This window comes from Bubalus bubalis, chromosome 9, assembly GCF_019923935.1.
Source record: "Bubalus bubalis isolate 160015118507 breed Murrah chromosome 9, NDDB_SH_1, whole genome shotgun sequence".
Taxonomy (NCBI): domain Eukaryota; kingdom Metazoa; phylum Chordata; class Mammalia; order Artiodactyla; family Bovidae; genus Bubalus; species Bubalus bubalis.
In genome coordinates, this window is record NC_059165.1 from 73,112,604 (window position 1) to 73,130,437 (window position 17,834).

A 17,834-nucleotide genomic window follows, 5' to 3' on the forward strand; every position below is an offset into this window, starting at 1 on the left:
GTAGATCTTTGACACCTTCTCTCTCCCTCTCTCTCCCTCTCTCTCTCTCTCCCGCGCGCGCGCGCGCGCGCGCGCACACACACACACACACACATTCCAAAGCTGAGGGACGGGAACAAACTCTCCGCGAAGCAAAGGGTCTTTGAACGGCCACAGGCTCGTATTATCTTTCCTATTTAGTCACTCATCCAAGGTCACACAGGTAGCAAAGGGGTCGCCTAGGGTGCCAGACCCTGTAAGCCTCGCCCTTGCGCGCCCTTTGCGGCCGGACACTGAGTGGGCGTGGCCGAGACGCGCTCCGCCTCCTTCCACCCTCCGCTCCCGCGCGCTTGGTGCAGTCCAGGTACTTCCATACGTGCGCGGGAGCGAGGGTGAAGCTACGTTGCTGCTGTAGACCCCGCGCGCGCGCGCGCGCGCCCGGGCGAAGAGGTCTGTGGACCGTTCCACTGCGTGGGGCCAAAGGGGGGACCGCGGCAGGCGGCGCTCGGGCCGCAGCGGGACCAGGACCCCGGGCTGCAGCGGGAGCAACGCGCCGGCCGCCCGGTGGGGTTAGAGCCTCGCCGCGGCCCCAGGTAACGCACGGCCTGGACCCTGCGCCGTGCGCTCCAGGCGCAGGGCCAACGAGGATGGAGCGATAGGGGGCGGCAGTGGGCTGGCAGTGTAGCGCAGGGACCTCCAGCGAGGCCAGAGTCCGCTGGGCTGCGTCCGCTGGGCGGGAGCTTGCCGTCCTGGGACTCTGGGCCAGAGCCGCTCCGTCCTGGGACTCTGGGCCAGAGCCGCTCCGCCCTCTGTCTAGTGTTCCAGTACGGTGAGCCCCTGGGAACTACAAGTCCCAGAGTGCCCTGCGCTCCACGCATGCTCCGATCGCAACCCCTGGCGAGTCCCGGCTAGAGCTGGAGTCCAGGAGTCCGGGACAGAGCTGCAGTGCTTTGGCCTCCTTAGGGCTGTCCCAAACACTTTACCAGCGCTCCTTCTCCCAGCTGCTGGGGATCCAGGGCGACCCGAACCTTGCCCTGGGGCTGCCTCGGGTCGGAAGAACAGACCACTGCACGCCAGCGGCGTGGGTACTGCTTTGAGGGTAAAGGAAGGCGCGGGGGCACCAGAGGGTCTGTGTCTTGCCCAAGGTCACACATTCTGTTGCCTGAGGGCTATGAAGCCCGAATCGAGATGGGGCCGGGGTGAGAAAGACGATGTGGGTGTAGGAAGCTGGCCTTGTTGGAGGGAAAATGGGGAATTCAGCTGGACTCATCTCCCGAGAGCTGCCAGGCTTCCACATTCTTGCAGCCCCTGATTTTCATCTCTGGATGCTGTGGTGACCCATACCCGCCCCTTCCTTTGCAGACCCTGTGGGTTCCACGGGTGACAGCTATAGCAGGGAGGGAGTCCGAAAGGGGATCCCCTCCCATTGCCCTACACACAAAGCTCACACCTTCAAGCGCACGGTATCTTCCAGTACTGTGGAAGATGAGCACACAGTGGAAGCCACTGTTGACTCACAGTCACCCCTATTTTCACTGGACAAACTGTGAGCCTCATAGAGGTGGCAGCTTTCTCGTAGCTAGGTGGCTGGCTTCTGAGGCACTGCACTTAACCATCAGTGTCTGCCTGCCGTCTCAGTAGCCTGTAGGAGGTGAACAGCAGTGCTGCACACAATAAGTGCTCAGGAAGTGTCATCTGTCCCTACTGTTGTCATCATTCTGGTTTCACAGAAGTGAGAATGAGGAAGAGAGAGGCCACATCACTGACCAAGACTCAGAGCTGGGGCCAGCGTGCTGCAGCCTTGAACCCAGACCTGGGAACACCTTTGTAGACAGGCCATCCTCCCTCATATGCATAAATGGCCTCTGCTTTTTAGGGCAACCAAAGTTTGGGGCTCAGGTTCAAGCCTGCCCTAAGCAGCAAGGACTTGGCAGAGTGGGACCTATCAACCCCTACCCTAGAGTGTGAGGCTCAAGTCTAATGCTCTGGAGTAGCTGGGAGGTCTGTGTCCTGAGCTGGCTTTACCAGGCTGTGCTGTGTGCTCCTGGACCGTCTCTCAATCTCTGTTCTGCCAGCTTCACTTGGGAAGGCTGCTGGGCCCTGCATCTGGAGGAGGGCTTGAGGGGTCTTAGAAAAAAGGAGTGGAGTTCTTTCTGACACCTGATGGAGGGAAGGAGGCAGCTAGCTATCCAGGCTTTTAGGTAGGCGGGTGGAATAGGGGAGGCCCCAGCAGAATCCATCTCCTACAGAGTCCTGGGGTGGAAGCTGGAATGTAGGTAGTATCCAGTACTTTGCATTCAAGGAACCAGGCTTCAAATCCCTCTCTGCCATTCTTCCAGTCTGTGATCTGGAGAGGCTTTTTCCCCAAGGACATCTGTGCTTTTGATTATTGGACACTTGGAGACCCTGTGTTGGCATTTGCATTGCGTGAACCAAACTTAATGTTAGCTTAAAATGTGACCCCGTGTTTGCCCCTCGATGGCTGTGTGATGGTGGGTGAGTCATGTCCTCTTTTGCCCAAGCTTCCTCATCTGTAAAGTGGAGCACACACTGATACCTAGCTCTTAGGTCACCGGGAGGACCAGTGAGATGATCAGGGTAGGATTTACCCAGATCATATGCAGGAGACTCCAGAACCCCGATTTCTCCACAGAACTTCATGGGAGGTGCTTGGCCAAGAGTGAGCCACCCTCATTGGTCATTTCTGGAGCTCCTTGGGCCACACTTCTGGGAACTGGGTCAAGGGGAGTCATTTCCTGAGCCATTTTCTTCATCTGTAAGATGAAAGTAACAGAACCTGCCTTCAGAAGGGCGGGGGCAGGGTGGGGTGATGAGGGTGAGGCACACAGTAGGTATATAGGCCACGGTCCCACACTGGGGTTCCAAAGCAGAAGACTCATCAATGAGAGGAAAGTCCAGATTCCTATCTTCCCTGGGAAATTGGGTAAAATTGAGCCTCCTTCCCGCTTGCCCCAGAGTAGATTTTGCATGTGCCCAGGAAAGTTTTTCAGGTTAGGGTTAGGGTGGACGTGTTATTGGCCAGAACTCCAATCTCTCCACAGAACTTCATGGGAGGTGCTTGGCCAAGAGTGAGCCACCTCCATCGGTCATTTCTGGAGCTCCTTGGGCCACACTTCTGGGAACTGGGTCAAGGGGAGTGGGAGACGTGTTATTGGCCTCTGGTCCTGCAGCGGGAAACTTGAGGGCTGTGGGGATTTGCTGAGGGTGTCTCAAGGACATAAACCGGACGGTCACGTGTGAGATAAGGCAGGACGAAGATTTCCTGGCCCTGAAGCATCAGGGGCAAGAAATAGCAACCCTGAGCTCCTTCCTTGGACATCCACTGTCCAGTGTGAGCCAGGCCCTGCTGGGGGTAGAAGGAGCAGCCCCATGAGATGCCTTCTGCTGCCCTGATGCGGTGTGATAATAGGCATGCTGCGTATTGTAGAAACCGGGAGACAGGTCAGGAGAGGCTCCGAGCAGGCAGCCTTTGAGCTGAGCCCCTAAGGTTGAGCAGAGTTTGGCCAGAGGTGAGTAGGGGATGTTGAGGACAATTTAGGCAGAGAGAATGGGACAATCAGAGCGCTGGTTTCTTCAAAGGAGTAAGTGGATTATGGAGTAGTAACTGGAGTCACTTCCTGTGTGGGGTGGTGTCCGACTCTTGCGACCCCATGGACTGGAGCCTGCCAGGCTCCTCTGTCCCTGGGATTCTCCAGGCAAGAATACTGCAGTGGGTTGCCATTTCCTTCTCCAGGGCATCTTCCTGACCCAGGGATCAAACCCAGGTCTCCTGCATTGCAGGCAGATTCTTTACCGACTGAGCTATGAGGGAATCCCAGAGTGTTAGTCATTCAGTTGTGTCCAACTCTTTTCAACCCCATGGACTGTAGTCTGCCTCTGTCCATGGAATTCTACAGACAAAAGTAGTGGAGTGGGTAGCCATTCCCTTCTCCAGGGGATCTTCCCAACCCAGGGATTGAACCTGGTTCTCCATGGCAATCCACTCCAGTATTCTTGCCTGGAAAATCCCATGGACGGAGGAACCTGGTTAGGCTACAGTCCATGGAGTCGCAAAGAGTCCGACACGACTCTGTGACTTCACTCACTCACTCCTGCATTGCAGGCAGATTCTTACCATCTGAGCCTGGTAAGGATTCCCACACTGTGGCCTGGCTTCCCTTCCCTGAGCCTCAGATCCTCACCTGTGAAAAGCGATTACCCCTGTGGTGTCTCAGTGAAGGCTAAATGTCAGTGCACTTAAAAATGCTGAATCCTCTCAGGCAAGGAGGAGATTACTGAGTGAGACATGAAATGATCATGACAGGGCTGTGTGCAAATCAAATGGCATGAAGTGAAGGGCAGGGTGCATCTAGGCCTGAATTCAAAGATAGGGGAAGTTCAGCACAAGCTAGAGACTACACAGCTTCCTGTAAGAGGTGAGATGGGAGCCAAGCTTCAAGCGGCAGAGCAGAGGAATGGATTGGTAGAAAGGAAGAGAGGCAGGGAAGGCCAGAGGGAGCACAGCCATGTAGCTGTGGGAGAGAGGATGGGGAGAAGTGAGCCTAAAAAGTTTGGTGGGGGAAGCTTGTCTTGTTAAGCACAGCCCTCAAAGCTAGGCATTAGGGAGCCATTGCAGGTTCTACCCCTACACAGGCAAGCAGGGGTTGGTCTGTGTAGGCACGTCGAGTGTAGGACAGATTTTCTGATTGCTTTTACGGAGTGAGAAAAATAAGAGGTTGGAAGGGATTTAGGGGGAGGGAGAGTGGCAGTAAAGGAGATGGTTAGAGAAAGGCATCCCCATTTATTCTCATGCACGCATAGTTTAATTGTGATGGAGTTAGTTTGGCATTCCAGGTAACATCTGTAGCATGCCTCCTGAATTTGATCTCTGGTCCCTACAGGTCTGCAAATAGCCCCTGGATACCATTTTCAGTTTTTGTGTTATTGGCTGCACATCCACAGTATGGTGTCAGATTGCTGCGGCTCTAAACATTACTTGGATAGGCATGTCTGTTCCCCAAACTTCCTTCAGGGTTGTTTCTGTTGGATGCCTCTAAAGGAACACAAGTTTTAATGACTGGAAATCCTTAAGACATACTGTTTTGCAGTAATTTTCTCTAGAATTTTCAGTAGGTTATACGGTATAGGGTTTTTTCTTTTTTTTTTTTTTAACAGCAAATATACAAAAGCATATCGAATTAAAAATTTGTCCTCCTGGCCCAGTGCTCTCCTTCAGTTCTCCATGAGGGCAGTTATTCAGTCTTCTGTATATCCTTCCAAAAATATTCTATTCTGATACTGAATATATCCTATTTTAAAAAACATTGATACTGTTACCCTCAGTTCAGTATCTTTCAGTTTTGAAATTTGGGATTATGAAATATACCAAAGAAGCAGAGAAAATCAAACACAGGCACACGCCCAGCAGCCCCACTACACAGGCTTAGCAGATGTTTTAACATTCGTGCTGGTATCTCGTTGTAGGGCTGATTCGGAGGTAGCCCTGTGTCAGTGCAGCTCCATCTAGAAGAGTCTAGTTATGGATTATTTATATTAGGCCTGTTCTCAGCTCTTGAATATTTTAAATATTATTGATTTCTCTTTTTTTCCCCCCATCGATATGGAGGTAATACCCCATTTTGTATAATGTCCCCAGGCAGACATGGAGGCAAAAGGGAACGAAGCTAGGCGTTGTCTTGGATTCAAGCTTCACCTCAGCAGTGTGACCTGGTGTTAATGACGCCCCTCTTGATGTTCTTTACCTTTGTAAAATGGGCAGGTTGTAGTAATCCGTCTCATAGGAATATTGTAGAAAACTAAAGACTTCATTGGGTTTAGTTACACTATCCACCTAGGCAAGGAGCTCTCCTACGCCTCGCCTAGAGCAATCAGAGCGCAGGTGGCCTGGAGAATTCCATGGACCGAGGAGACTAATGGGCTACAGTCTAGCGGCAAAGAATCGGCCAGGACCGAGGGATTAACACTTCCTTTTCACGCTTCCTACTCTAGCTTCAAATTGTTCCCCGCCCCTTTCCCTGGCCACGCTAGGGGCGGGGCGGTTAAATATGTTTGTGACGTCAGCGCGCGCCGGGCCAATCCCCCTTCCCAGTGAGCGTTATTAGCTTATTTGCATGAAGTGCCCTTTATTGGTTCGTTGAGCAAGCCAGGCCCGCCCAACTATTTAAAGTCACCGCGCAGTATAAACAAGGAGATGCCGAGCGGCTAGGCCATGATGTCATCGCGGCGCAGTAGCTCTCGGGGCTGACGTCATCTCCGGATAGGTTGCCGACCCAGGGCTGTTAGAGCCTTCCTAACCACTCAGGCTGGCTTAAGGGACGCTCTTGCCCCGTCGAAGGTCTGGTTCATTGCACTTCAGTGTCCCAGGCGCCGCCCGCGCCCGAGGAGGGAACCATGACACAGTAAGTCCGGGCTGCGGCTCTCCCGGCAGGACCCGTTTCTCGGGCAGGGAAACTGAACCTCAGAAGCATGAGTCATTCGCGAGTTTGCATAGCAAGTTAGAGTTGCAGCCAATTTGTCTTACCCACGTAGAGGGTCTTCTATCTTTAGGTCAGGCCATGTGGCCCCGCCCCTTGCTTGTGATGGCTGCGGTCACTTTAAGTGAGGAGGTGGGGACGAGAAGGAGGTTTAAAAAAAAAAAAATTGCCCTCAAGATGGCGACCCATAATCACGTGCCGAGTCCCGGCGGGTGATTGGCTCTTGGCACCCCCGAGGGGAGGAGCTCTTGACAAGGGGCGGGGCCCTTGCGGGCAGCTGCCGGCTACTGTTTGCCGGAACCTCCCGGCGCGCCCCCGCGAGTCCCCCTCCCGCCCGGCGCGCGACCCCGCCGCTTCTAATGTTGTGAATCAAATGTGGGGTTTGTTACATTCCGCCGCCGCCGCGGACAGTTCTTAAAGGGCCAGCCGCAGGCAGCTGCGCAAACCCGGCCGCGTCCTGCACTGCCTCCTGCTTCCCAAGGGCCTGAGCTGGCCACGCGTGGGCCTCGCGAGGCAGACGGTCGGCGGACGGACAACAAAGAGAGAGGGCCCTGGAAGGATCCGGACAGCCCCCGGACTAGGGGGTGGGGAAGGGAGCACATTGTTCCGCAGGGCGGGGGCTCTTAAAGGGTCCAGGCAGCATACTCCCACCCCCACCTCCGCCCCCTGCCCAGCTTGGCCGTTCTAGATCGGGAACAAAGGAGTCACGGTGTGGCCGAAGGTGAGTCGGGGACTGAGCCCCCAACTCCCGATTTCTGCATCCCTAGAACTCCTGCTCTCCTTCCCCTGGGACTGGGTATTGTGATCTAGCTGGCTCTGCAGGAGTTAATCACGGGCAGTCCGGAGTGGGGACGGCGAGGCCTCTAGAATCCGGGACCCCCTCCCCACCCCTAGCGCCCACCGAGGCCAGGCCGAGTCTCCTTCAGAGGCTGAGCGCTGCGGTAGGAGAGGAAGGAGCCGCCCCCTCCCCCTGCCGCCGCCACTTCCTTTGTTGTTGCTTTTGTCTCACGCCGAGCACATGGTCCGGGATCCTCGGCTCTTAAAGTCACAGCGCTCTGGCCCCGACGCCGCAATCTGGCCTCTCGTCCCCGATGTTCCTCTGAGCACAGCACAAAGGAGTGAGAAGGGGTTGAGGGAGGCCCCGCTCTGGGCGAGTATCCGTACCATGGACCCCTCCCCCACGCCTGTCCCCTTTCCCAGGGAGGGTTGGTTGAAGAATCTCCCCGAGCCCCTCTACCTGCGCCTGGCCCACATGAGGAGGGGCTTGCTCTTTAGGGACACTGGTTTCCTTCCCCTATAATGTGACCACCTGGTTTCTTGCGTCTTGCTTATTGTGGTTTTATTTGGGAGCTCTGGGAAGGAGAGATTTCCACCCCCATTTTACAGTTGTGGCAACTGAGTCTCAGAAGGGAAGATTTCCTTGACCAAGGTCACCTAGGGAGTCTGGGCTGGCGCACGACTCTTACTTAACTCAGACGCTGGTGGTCCTGCCCTCAGCTGCCACCAGACACCACAGTTGGGTAGCTTTGCTTGTCTTCCAGGCAGTGCTGGGCCCAGCATGCCTCTTTTGGGGGGCTGGTGGGAGGGAGTAGGGAGGGGTGCTTCTCAGCCTACTTCAGTCTGCTCCTGTCCTCAGGGCCTCACTTGGCTTATCATCTGCAAAACAGCCCCTATTCCTGAGCCGCCAGGCCCAAATTATATGTTAGGGTCTCCCTCTACCAGGATGAGGATAGCTGCTTGGGGCACTGAAAGTGCCTGGGGGAGGAGATGGATGCAAGATGCAGTCCCTGCTTCTGGGCAAGATTGGATTTAGGGATGGGACCCTCAGGGCTCTTTTTCAGAGACCTTATTAAGAGCGCAGCCCAAAGGACGAGTGGTAAAAGGCAGAGCAGTTAGGTGGTGGTTTTGCTGTTTGACCTTGAGCAAAGTTGCTGGCTCCAACTTTGGGCCTCACTTACTTCTTTCCACAATAGGGCTTGTCAGGATGCCTGTGAAAGAGAAAGCTCTTCTGATCTCCTTTAGGGCCCGCAGTAGAGATTTGGCATTAGGTAATTCTTGAGGGTACTGATGGTAATGCAAGTCAGGGTTGAAGAAGCCTGGGCCTAGGTGACCAGCCAGGACTAAGTCTGACCCGCTGTGGCTTTATAGTCTGGAGTAAGTTACTTCCTTCCTTTGGGTCCCAGTTTGCTCAACTGTCAAGTGGGTGAGTTCCCCCTGGGCCATCCCTGTTCCCAGTCAAGAACCAGGGCCCCCTCCTTGCTAGCTGGGGTATTCCCTGAGGGAGCCTGTCTGACTTTCTGATAGTGTTAAAGCTCAGCTGATACCTGAGCTTTACAAATCACTGCAGTGGACTTTGGGGAGTCCTTACCAGTCCCCTGGGAGGTGATTATTGGCCTGATCCCATTTTACAGATGAATAAGCTGTGGCTCAGAGAGAGGAAGCAAAGTGCCCAGTCCTCAACCAGTACTGGCCAGAGATCAGGGCTGCTGCTGCTGCTAAGTCACTTCAGTCGCGTCCGACTCTGTGCGACCCCAGAAACAGCAGCCCACCAGGCTCCCCCATCCCTGGGATTCTCCAGGCAAGAACACTGGAGTGGGTTGCCATTTCCTTCTCTAATGTGTGAAAGTGAAGTCGCTCAGTCGTGTCCGACTCTTAGCGACCCCATGGACTGCAGCCTACCAGGCTCCTCCATCCATGGGATTTTCCAGGCAAGAGTACTGGAGTGGGGTGCCATTGTTAATAAAATGCAAGGGTTGACACTGTCACATTTGGCACCATTGGCTCCAGCTAGAGGGCTTCTGTCTGGTGGTTGGATTTCCCAGCTCCTTGCCACTTCCCTGTCCTGTGCTGTGGGAGTTTTTGAAGAGGCTGGCCAGAGCAGAATCCCATGGGCCTGGGCCTCTGTGGTTCTTCACCCCTGAGCCTTGACATTGCCCAGCCTTCAACAAGACAGCATGGCATAAGAGGAGCAGTTGAGGCCACTGCTGTGTCCCTGGGCACTCAACTCTAGCTGACTGGCCTTGGATCTCATTTCTCTCAGTGAGATCTCCTCCTCAGTGTCCCTACTTCTGAGGGTTGCTATGAGGACTTAACTGGGATGGCACATGGAAAGTATTGTAGTTCTTGTTAATAAGTCCCCATCAGCAGGACTGAGGTATCTCAGGATCTCCGAGGTCAGTTAGAACAGAGGTTCTTAAGCACTGCCTGTGCTATAGAAACTGCTGGGGAATTTGGTGGAATTCTAGGCACTCTTGTTCCCCAACCTTCTTAAGATTCTGATCCAAAATGTCTAGGGCGGGTCAGGAGTTTATGTTTCAGTTATTTGGGGGTTTCCTCTGAGTCCCTCTTGGCCTATGTTTGCTTGGCTTGATCATCAGCAGGAATTGAGGCTGTGTGCGTGTGTGTACACATGTGTGTTAGGATGTGCACTTGGCCTACAAGGGGGTTACAACCCCAGTCACCTGTGGTGGGCAGACGGGGAATGGGTCAGGGATGGCCTGGAGAGAAAGCTCATGCTCAGAGTGAGGGAGTCAAGCAGGAATGAGGGACCAGATTTTCCGCTTCACCATACACACACACTGTCACACTCACTCACTCTGAAAGGCCAGATTTTTATGTAATCTCCCAATTTTTAATCATTGGCACTAACTTCACTGCTGCCAGACTGATTACATAGACCTGTGTTATCAGCTCTCCTGGGTGCATTTACCACATCAGGCCTGCCCTGTGCTGGATGCAATCTACTGGGCCTTGTCCACCCCTCTGCCAAGTGCTGGCTGGGAGGAGCGTGAATTCCAGCTCTTCCGTGGCCTTGGGCCCTGTTCTGTCTTAGCAGGTAGAGAAGAGTCCCCCTTTCAGGCTCATTGTGAAAATTAGGGCCCATGCACATAAAGCCCAGTGCAGAGGAGAGGAACAAGGAGTTGAGGGGACAGTACACACATTCCTAACTGTGTGAGCAGAGAGGCAGCACTTGAGGCTGTGTGTGGAAGAAGCATAGGAGTTGCGTTCTATGGAGGTGGGGTCCCTGCAGTAGGAACAGCCAAGGGCTGGTCCTGCTAGACCGTGCCCTTTAGCTTTGCAGGGCCTGACAGATTCCAGAACTTTCCCTGCCAGGGCCTCATTCCAACCTCTGGAGTTAATGCCCCTCCCGCCCCCGCCCCCCGAAACTTGCCCCACCTGGACCCCAGCTCCTGCCCCGCCTTGTTCCCACTCAGCTTCCTCCCTTAGGTTTAGGTTTTTGCTTCCTCTTTTTTCTCAGCAAGCCCTACCTCCCACTTGCGGGCTGTGTTAGGTCAGGTTTGTACAACCCCCTCCAACCCCTTCCTCCTGCCCCAGAGGCATGCAGCCAGGCCCACCAGTCCATCAGAGGTTGACTTCCTTTATCGCTTCATTGCGTCTTGCCAAAATTCTTGGCCTGGACCCTTTCTTGTTGGCAGCAGGGTACAGCCAGAGGCTTGTAGTCAGCCCACCTCCCCGCTTTGACACTTCCTGTGGCACCTTGAGCAAGTCCTTTCCTGTCTCTGAGCCTCAGTTTTCTGTTCTGCAAAATGGAGCTGACACCTAGAGTAGGTGAAGTCTCACTTGGGTGGGCACTGTGGTAACAGATTATGGAAAGAAAGTATACAGTCTACCCTCTTTATCCATGCGTTCACATCCATAGATGTAACCAACACTGGATAGAAAATGGGGGGGAAATCCATCAAGTTGCAAAAAGTGAAACTTGAATTTGCCCTTTAGGTAGCATTTACATCATACTTACCCAGCATTTACATTGTATTAGGTGTCATAAGTAATCTAGAAATGATAGAAAGTCTAGGAGAGGATGTGTATAGTTTATATGTAAATATTACAGCATTTCACATAAGGGATTTAAGCATTCTCAGATTTTGGTATCATGGGAGTCCTAGAACCAGTACCCCATGGATACTGAGGGATGACTCCTGACTTGTCTTGGACTGAGAACCCCCAACGGCAGGAACCAAGTCAGAACTTCTCACATGTTAGTAGTGGAAGGAGTGTAGTCCTTCTTGAGCCAAGCAGGTGGAAGGGAGGAAGCTGGAGTCCCCTCAGGAACCCCACTACCTGTAGGTCATATTTGTAGACCCTTGCACCACGACAGGGTTCCCTGGAGACCCACCCGGAGGGAGCCTTACACCAGAGCCACCTGGCCTGGAAACGTGTTAGCCAGCCCTCTGGACTCCCTGCAGGCCAAGGCTCTCTCTGGTCTGTCGGCCCTGAACCCCAGTGCCAGAGCACGGTGCTGCCAGGAGAGCACAGGGGCATGGCAGGTGGCATCAGTGGGCTTCCGGAACCAGGGTGCAGAGGTTTGATGCTCCTTCCCTGACCGCTTATGGAACAAGGGACTGAACTTTCTGTGCCTTAGTCCCTTTGTCGGTTTGCCTCCTAGGGTCGTGTGCCCTGGCGCAGCCCCTCCAGCCCTCTGCCACCCCTGATGCAACCATGGGCTCTGGCAGTGACTAGGTGGGCACCCTCTGCCCCTGGGGGTCAGCGGCGATTCCCTGCAGGACCCAGCAGCAGCCCGGGCCAGCTCTGGGGAAGGTAGGAGGGAACTTCTCAGTCCCATGGATCCTGGAGCCACTGGCGTGGGGGCTGTCAGCCTGGGCTGGCACAGGGGCCGGGGGCGGTGGGCCCAGGGCCCTGAGCTGTCTTCCTTCCCCAGTGGGTAGTGGACCTTTGGCTTCTTCCATGCTCTGTGAATGAGCGGCCCCCGTCAGTGCTACTGGGGCCTCCTCTCTGTGGTACAGCCCCAGCCGCGAGGGCCCCCTGGCCAGCCCGCCTGCCCAGGATGAGCGCTTCCCCTCCCAGCAGCTGCCGCCCCGACCAGCACACCTCCCCGTAGAGGAGCGCCGAGCCTCGGCTCCTGCCGGCGGGAGCCCCCGAATGCTGCACCCAGCCTCCCAGCAGAGCCCGTTCATGGTTGATCTCCACGAGCAGGTAGGCAGAACCCCCCACCCCTGCACTCTACCTTGCCGCCCTGGCCTCTGGCAAGTCGGTCCAAGGAGCAGAGGAGCAATACCCTGACTTCACCTTGCTGAACTCATTGCTCCGTTCAGGGAGGCATCTTTAGCCCTGGTGTACAGGTTGGTACATTGAAGCCCAGAGAAGGGAAGGACCTTCCCTGGGGCCACACGGTGGATGAGTTGATAGAACTAGAGAGCCCCTCCTGGGTTCCCAGAGGACTCTCAGGGGCTTGAGGCAGAAGGTAGCAGCCAGGTCTACAGTGGGTAGGCCCCAGCTAGAGAAGGGAAGAGAGCTGGCCCCGTGGGACTTCTCACCTCGGGGGCTGCCGAGTGGCCTCCCCACAGTTCTGGGTCTCTCTCCTGCAGGTGCACCAGGGACCTGTCCCTCTGTCCTACACAGTCACCACGGTGACCACCCAAGGCTTCCCCTTGCCTGCAGGCCAGCACATCCCTGGCTGCAGCGCTCAGCAGCTCCCAGCATGCTCCGTGATGTTCAGTGGGCAGCACTACCCGCTCTGCTGCCTCCCGCCCCCGGTGAGTGAGCGCCCTTCCAGGCTTCCTGGTCTGTCTCTAGCTGAAGGCCTCAGGCTTGGGCCTATAGCAAAACTGAGCTGCACTTAACGGCCCTTACCCAGGCTGTCCGAGTCCTCTGGGCTCCAGGCCACAGCCTTGTCCAGAAGAGTGTACGTGTATTCATGTCCAGTGGAAGGGCATTGCAGAGCTCAGGGATGGCCCTGCATCCCAGGGCCTGCTGTATGGTTTGGAGTCGTCACTGTGGGCCTTCAGAGCAAGATGTCCTGCCTGGGAGGCCTAGGCCAGGGCTAGATGGTCCAGAGGGCTTCTCGCTGGGTGGAATGGGCCCTGGCCCTGATCCCACAAACCTAAGACCCAACCCAGAGCCCAGAAGTGTTCTCCAGCCTCTGCCCCCTTTCTCAGCAGCTGATCCAGGCGTGTACCATGCAGCAGCTCCCTGTGCCCTATCAGGCCTACCCGCACCTCATCTCCAGTGACCACTACATCCTACACCCACCGCCGCCAGCCCCACACCCCCAGCCCACTCACATGGCGCCTCTTGGGCAGTTTATGTCCCTGCAGACACAGCACCCACGCATGGTGAGTCCCGGTGACGGGTCTGGTGCTACAGGAGATGGTGGGCGGGGTGGGGGCCAGGGGACTCCCCTCGTCACTGACTCTGCCAAACCCCACCTCCCCCCCCATCCCTCGCAGCCCCTGCAGCGCCTCGACAATGATGTGGATCTCCGGGGGGATCAGCACCCTCTGGGGAGCTTCACCTACTCCACCTCGGCCCCAGGCCCAACCCTGTCGGCGTCCGTGCCCATGCACTACCTGCCCCACGACACCCTGCACCAGGAGCTGTCCTTCGGTGTGGTGAGTGCCACCCCTGCTCTGGCTCGAGGGTGACCGGGGAGACAGGCCCGTGGCTGACCTGCCCCTGGCCGCCCTCTCGCAGCCATATTCCCACGTGATGCCTCGGAGACTGAGCACCCAGAGATACCGCCTGCAACAGCCGCTCCCCCCGCCGCCCCCGCCGCCTCCCCCGCCACCGTATTACCCCAGCTTCCTGCCCTACTTCCTGTAAGTACCTGCACAGCTGCTCCAGAGCTGTGGGGCTGTGTTCTCCTGGGGCCTTTAGTGGTTAGACCCAAACAGGGTCCCACAGAGGTCCCAGGGCTGCTCGAGCCCCCCCACTCCCACCCCCCAGCATCCCCACTAGACCAGACCTGCACACTCATGCTCCCCAATAGGGTCCCTAGTGTGAACAGTGCAGAGTTCTGGGCTTGGTTTCATGGTGGGAATCAGGGGAGCCCCGCAATGCCCTCTGTGCCTACTGTCCTTGACCCTGGGCCCACGTGCTTGTCTCCCACTAGCTCAATGCTGCCGATGTCACCAACAGCAATGGGGCCCACCATCAGCCTGGATCTTGATGTGGATGACGTGGAGATGGAGAACTATGAGGTCCCATGGAGCCCGGTCCTGGGAAGTGGGGGCCTGGGGGACCTCCAGCCCTGGCCGCCGCTGACTCTCCCCTCCTGCCCACGTCCAGGCTCTCCTGAATCTGGCCGAGCGGCTGGGAGACGCCAAACCCCGTGGCCTCACCAAAGCGGACATCGAGCAGCTTCCATCATACCGCTTTCACCCGGACAGTCACCAGTCGGAGCAGACGCTGTGAGTGCCCTGGCCTCCTCTTCCAGCCCCCTCCCGCAGCCTCTCTGAGCACAGATAGGTTTCTAATCTCCTGGGTGGGGCTTCGCGCCCCGCCATGAGTCTGCCCTGCTGTCAGTGTGGGGGTGACGCTCTGTGCCTCCTCCCAGGTGTGTTGTCTGCTTCAGTGATTTCGAGGCGCGGCAGCTGCTCCGGGTCCTCCCCTGCAACCACGAGTTCCACACCAAGTGTGTCGACAAGTGGTTGAAGGTAAGGTTCCCATGCTGCTCCCAGGTGTGGGGAGGGAGGAGGGAGACTGGAGGGCTTCCCTCTGCGTCCTCTTCGGCATCCAGGAGTTCTGGCTCCACACAGGGAGCCAGGTCCCCACCAGGCAGCAGAAGAGCCTCAGATGGGATGGGGGTTGGGCGAGAGTGAAGTCTTGACATGCGGCTGCTTCCCCCAGGCCAACCGGACGTGTCCCATTTGCCGGGCCGACGCTTCCGAGGTGCCCAGGGAGGCTGAGTGAGGCCCCACAGCCACCCTGGAGAACCCTGCCCAAAGCTCTGGAAACTCGGGGGGCCCAGGGAGGGCGTGGTCCCGGCCTGCCCTGCCATTCCTGCCTGCGTCTCCAGAGCTGGTGTCAGGGTCAGCCCGAGAGAAGCCCCTGCAATAAGCCCCTGCATTTGCCAAGCTCCAAAGACTCCTTCCCCGTCTGCCCACCCGTCTGCCCACCAGGGAGCAGCCTGAGCGCCCGTAACTCAGTCTCTCTCCTGTTTGCCCTCGGGTCTGTCTCCTTTTCCTGCCAGCACTGGGAGCCAGGGTCCATTCCCCTAGTGTGGCCGGTGGAGATCATTGGCCCCAAGATGGGCAAAGGGGGAGCTGTCCAGGGTCGCCTGGTCTCTTGCACTGAAGTGGCATGCCCTCTGTGCAGGTGGCACTGACAGGCGTGGACAGATGGTGGCAGGAAGCCCAAGTGGGTCCTTCCACCTTGAGCCCAGGCAGACTCAGGCAGCCAGGCCGCTGTGAGGGTGGGGCTGGCTCCCTAGAGGGCCCTCAGCCCAGGCACAACATTCCGGCCCCAAGCCCAGGCTGGGGAGCATCAGAGCCTGCCTCCCAAGCAGGTGGGAGGCAGGCTCTGAGCTGGGGCAGATGGGCCCTCTGAGGGCCTGGGCCAGGCCAGGGAGAGTGACCTCCTGTTCTGCTGGTGGCTGCCCTCCCTGGCAGTGACGGTGCCCAGACCCTTGTCCGATCCCCCCTTTCTGTCGTTTTGCATGAACGTGAGGAGCAGCAGTTTTTGTTGATCATTTGGCCCCAAATCGCGTGTGGGATCTGAGGGTGTGGATTTTTAAACAGTCCCTTTTCTTTTGGTTTAATGGGGGTATAGGGACCAACCAGGACCGAGTGCCCCAGGGGCAGGGAATGGTCCGTGCTATACCGCCTGGTCCGCATGCATGTGCACGGCTGGGGCTGGGGTGGCTGGCGGTCGTGGGTGGGGTTGCGGGGTCTGTGCTCAGCTGATAACTGCCATGCACTGTACTGCACATGTCCCCAGAGCCTCCCGGGACCGGACGCTTTTCAGGGCATTTCTCCCTCTAGCCAGGACCTGTCTCCCACCTGCCTGGGTGTGTCTCCTCCAAGGAAGTCCCGGGAGGACTGGGTCCAGGGAGGGTGTGGACCCACCTCCAGGGGCCCCCCTCCCAGCTTGAGCCCTGCCCTCCAAGGTCTGGAGGAGCCCCCATAGGGTCTGGCTGAGTTCCCCACCCTCGCCCTCGTGGTCCCATTCCTTCTCTTCTCACCCCCAGCTGGGGTTGCTGCCCTGAACGAACTGCGTGTGGGGCCGGCACATCCTAGCAGGCAGCCCCTGGCGCCTGCTGCCTCAGGGATGCTCCAACCACCCTCGTTCTCCAGCAGCGGCCCTGGCTTCCCGCCACCCCCCAGCCTGCCATGGGGCCCCATCAGCCTGGCCCCACCCCGTGGAGAACCCAAAGTCTTACTGTATATAACTCCAGGTGACATTTCTATATTTATAGCAGTGTTGAAAACCCCCACGTTTTACACAGAAAACCACCCTCTCCAACCCCCCCTCCCTTCCCCACCCCCAAAAAAGGTATTCAGAACCCTTTCCAGTTCCTGGGGCAGGCGGAAACAGGCTCATGGAATGTGTGTCGGCTGCAGCAGTGATTCCAGCGAGCAGCTATTGGGGGGGAAACAACATTAAAAAAAAAAATCACTTAAAAAAAAAAAGATTTATAAGACAATTATTTAGGATGTTTGTGATTTGCCGACCTTGCTATAGATGCCATGTTACCAATGATTTCCTGTGGTGGGGGCTTGTCATTGTTTACTGTTTTATTTACCAACTTCTGGCCTAGGCATGACAGTGGGCTCCATCCCCCAGCCCTGGCTGGGCCCAGCACCTGTGTTCTGTGTTAGAAAGGTCTTATATATATATATATAATTACATATATATATATAAACATGTAATTTGGGGGGGCCCTGTTCCTTGCACATTTTACAGTTACCTCATTTTTCCCATGTATGTATTTGAGAAAATGCTAATATATAGAGAAAAAAAAATGGTTCTTAAAGCTTAAATGTGTGGTTTTTTCCATTCCATTGGATTCACATTGGTTTGTAGCATTTAACATAACTAGTATGTTGTATTATATATGTGTATACCGATTGAAATTTTTAACAGATTTGTACTTTTTTTAAAATGAAAGTTGCTAGTTCTGCTTGACCAAGTAGTGCAATCATTATTTTTTTTAATATTGTTGCTGATTTCAGAGGGATATTCACTAATAAATGTATGATGTATATCAAGTATTGCCCAAGCTGCTCTTGGCTGCCTGTGTCCTTACTGTTTTAATGGGAAGTAGGGCAGGGGGGCATCAGTCTGAGAGTGGGTAGGGGCCCGAGATGAGAGGGGCAGAAAAGATTGTTGTTTGCTAGGGAACCTTAGGGGGGAAAAAATGATCTCTTGATGGAGAGGGGTCTGCGGGTCCAGTTCAGTGATAACTTACTCTGAGCCAATCTGCTTCACAGGCAAACTAGGTAGGATTCTGTTGGCAACTGACAAGATTCCATCTCACCAGTTTGAGGAAGAGGGCACTTACTAGTCTTGTCATTTACATTCTGGAGGTAGGTTTTGCTTCAGCCTGACTAGATCCGACTCAGTCTTGTTGTAAGGAACCAAGGTCTCACTTTATGTTACAAC

At 55.8% G+C, this 17,834-nt stretch overlaps 1 protein-coding gene across 9 annotated transcripts; it reads left to right on the plus strand.

The window, feature by feature from the left end:
- Positions 1 to 289: 289 nt before the first annotated feature.
- Positions 290 to 17,440, plus strand: RNF44 (ring finger protein 44). Of its 9 annotated transcripts, none has more exons than XM_006075547.3 (11): positions 290 to 429; positions 11,881 to 12,032; positions 12,239 to 12,428; positions 12,821 to 12,988; positions 13,391 to 13,567; positions 13,682 to 13,843; positions 13,926 to 14,050; positions 14,344 to 14,431; positions 14,520 to 14,641; positions 14,788 to 14,887; positions 15,081 to 17,440. In XM_006075547.3, the coding sequence occupies exons 2-11, from the start codon at positions 11,926 to 11,928 to the stop codon at positions 15,141 to 15,143; spliced, it is 1,302 nt and encodes a 433-aa protein (XP_006075609.1). In that variant the 5' UTR covers positions 290 to 429; positions 11,881 to 11,925; the 3' UTR covers positions 15,144 to 17,440. The 9 variants fall into 9 exon arrangements, with proteins under 9 accessions (XP_006075609.1, XP_006075605.1, XP_006075610.1 ...); XM_006075543.3 differs by having other exon boundaries at positions 330 to 572; XM_006075548.3 differs by having other exon boundaries at positions 331 to 572; positions 13,394 to 13,567.
- Positions 17,441 to 17,834: the final 394 nt, after the last annotated feature.